The following is a 1380-nucleotide window of genomic DNA, read 5'->3' on the forward strand; positions in this document are numbered from 1 at the left end:
TGGTTTTGTTCGTTTATTAGTGTGTAATTTTGGTAATGCCTTGTAACCCTGTTCTGACGACGGGTTAGGGTTAAGGGGTGTTACATTTAGTGGTAGTAGAGCTACTCAGGTTTAGTCGATTCTAGGACTAAATAGAGTTTGGAATTGAGTCTAGAGGTACATGCCATTTCTATGTTAAACTTGAGTCAGGATTGGATGCTGATTTATATATATACTGATAAATTGATTCTACTTTATAGTGTGTAAAAGATGTCTGACGACAGTATCGAGGGTACCGATCAAGAAATGTACAGTAGAGATGAATCATATGATGTAAATGAATATGAATCTACAACCCCAAGTGTAAACCCGGTAGGTAACCAACCACCGAATACTAGAAGAGATAATACAGAAATATTTAGAATGATTGCTAAAGCTCTTCAAAGAGCAATAGGAAGTATGCTTGCTACTACTTCTACCCTCTCTACTCGAAGAGCCCCTATTAAGGAATTGCGAAAGTATAGAGCTATAGAATTTATGGGATCAAAAGGAACTGATTCAAAAACAGTTGAAAATTGGTTAGGGACTACCAAGAGAATTTTTAAACAATTAGAATGCACCTCACAGGAAAGTTTAATATGTGTTGTTTATCTGTTACAAGATGAGGCTTATATATGGTGGGAATCAGTGATTCAGAATATATCAGAAGAACAAGTAAACTGGGAATTCTTTCAACGGGAATTTCAAAAGAAGTATTTGGGAGAGACATATATTAAAGACCGGAAACATGAGTTTTTAATGTTGAAGCAGAAAGATATGTTTGTATGGATTATGAACGGGAATTTCTGAGACTGAGCAGATATGCAACTGAATTTGTACCGACTGAAGCTAACAGATGCAAGCGATTTCTAAGAGGATTGCAAGATGAATTCCAACTGCAATTGATGCCTCTACGAATTACAGAGTTTGCAGATTTAGTAGAAAGAGCTAAAATGATTGAGCAAGTACCGGGGAAGAGTAAAAACTCTGAAACTGTCTGTTCAGCTGGAAAACATCCTAGAACTACTAGTTCAAGTCTGCATCCAAACGATCGAGGAAATTTCATGGTAGTGGAAGATTTAGTTCAAGATCAAAAAGAGGAAGCAGAAGTCGAAAGAGACAAACTACTGTATCTACTAGCAGTATCAGAAGCCTAGCTCAGAATACTGAAATTCTAGAATGTGAGTATTGTGGAAACATACATAGAGAAGAATGTAGAAAGTTAACTGGGGGTTGTTTCTGATATGGATCCACTAATCATTTTGTTAAGGATTGTCCGAAGATTGGTAAGTTAGCACCAATAGTATCACAAAGATCTGAATCCGCTTCTAAAGGTTAAGGATCAGGCCGAAGTGGTCTAGT

The 1380-nt window shown here is 36.8% G+C and overlaps 1 protein-coding gene across 1 annotated transcript; it reads left to right on the forward strand.

Annotated features, from left to right (window-relative positions):
• The first annotated feature begins 249 nt into the window (after positions 1-249).
• Positions 250-1175, forward strand: LOC108475473 (uncharacterized). Its single transcript, XM_017777444.1, has 2 exons — positions 250-797; positions 839-1175. The coding sequence occupies exons 1-2, from the start codon at positions 250-252 to the stop codon at positions 1173-1175; spliced, it is 885 nt and encodes a 294-aa protein (XP_017632933.1).
• The last annotated feature ends 205 nt before the right edge of the window (positions 1176-1380 follow it).

The sequence above is a fragment of the Gossypium arboreum genome, chromosome 7 (assembly GCF_025698485.1).
Source record: "Gossypium arboreum isolate Shixiya-1 chromosome 7, ASM2569848v2, whole genome shotgun sequence".
Taxonomy (NCBI): domain Eukaryota; kingdom Viridiplantae; phylum Streptophyta; class Magnoliopsida; order Malvales; family Malvaceae; genus Gossypium; species Gossypium arboreum.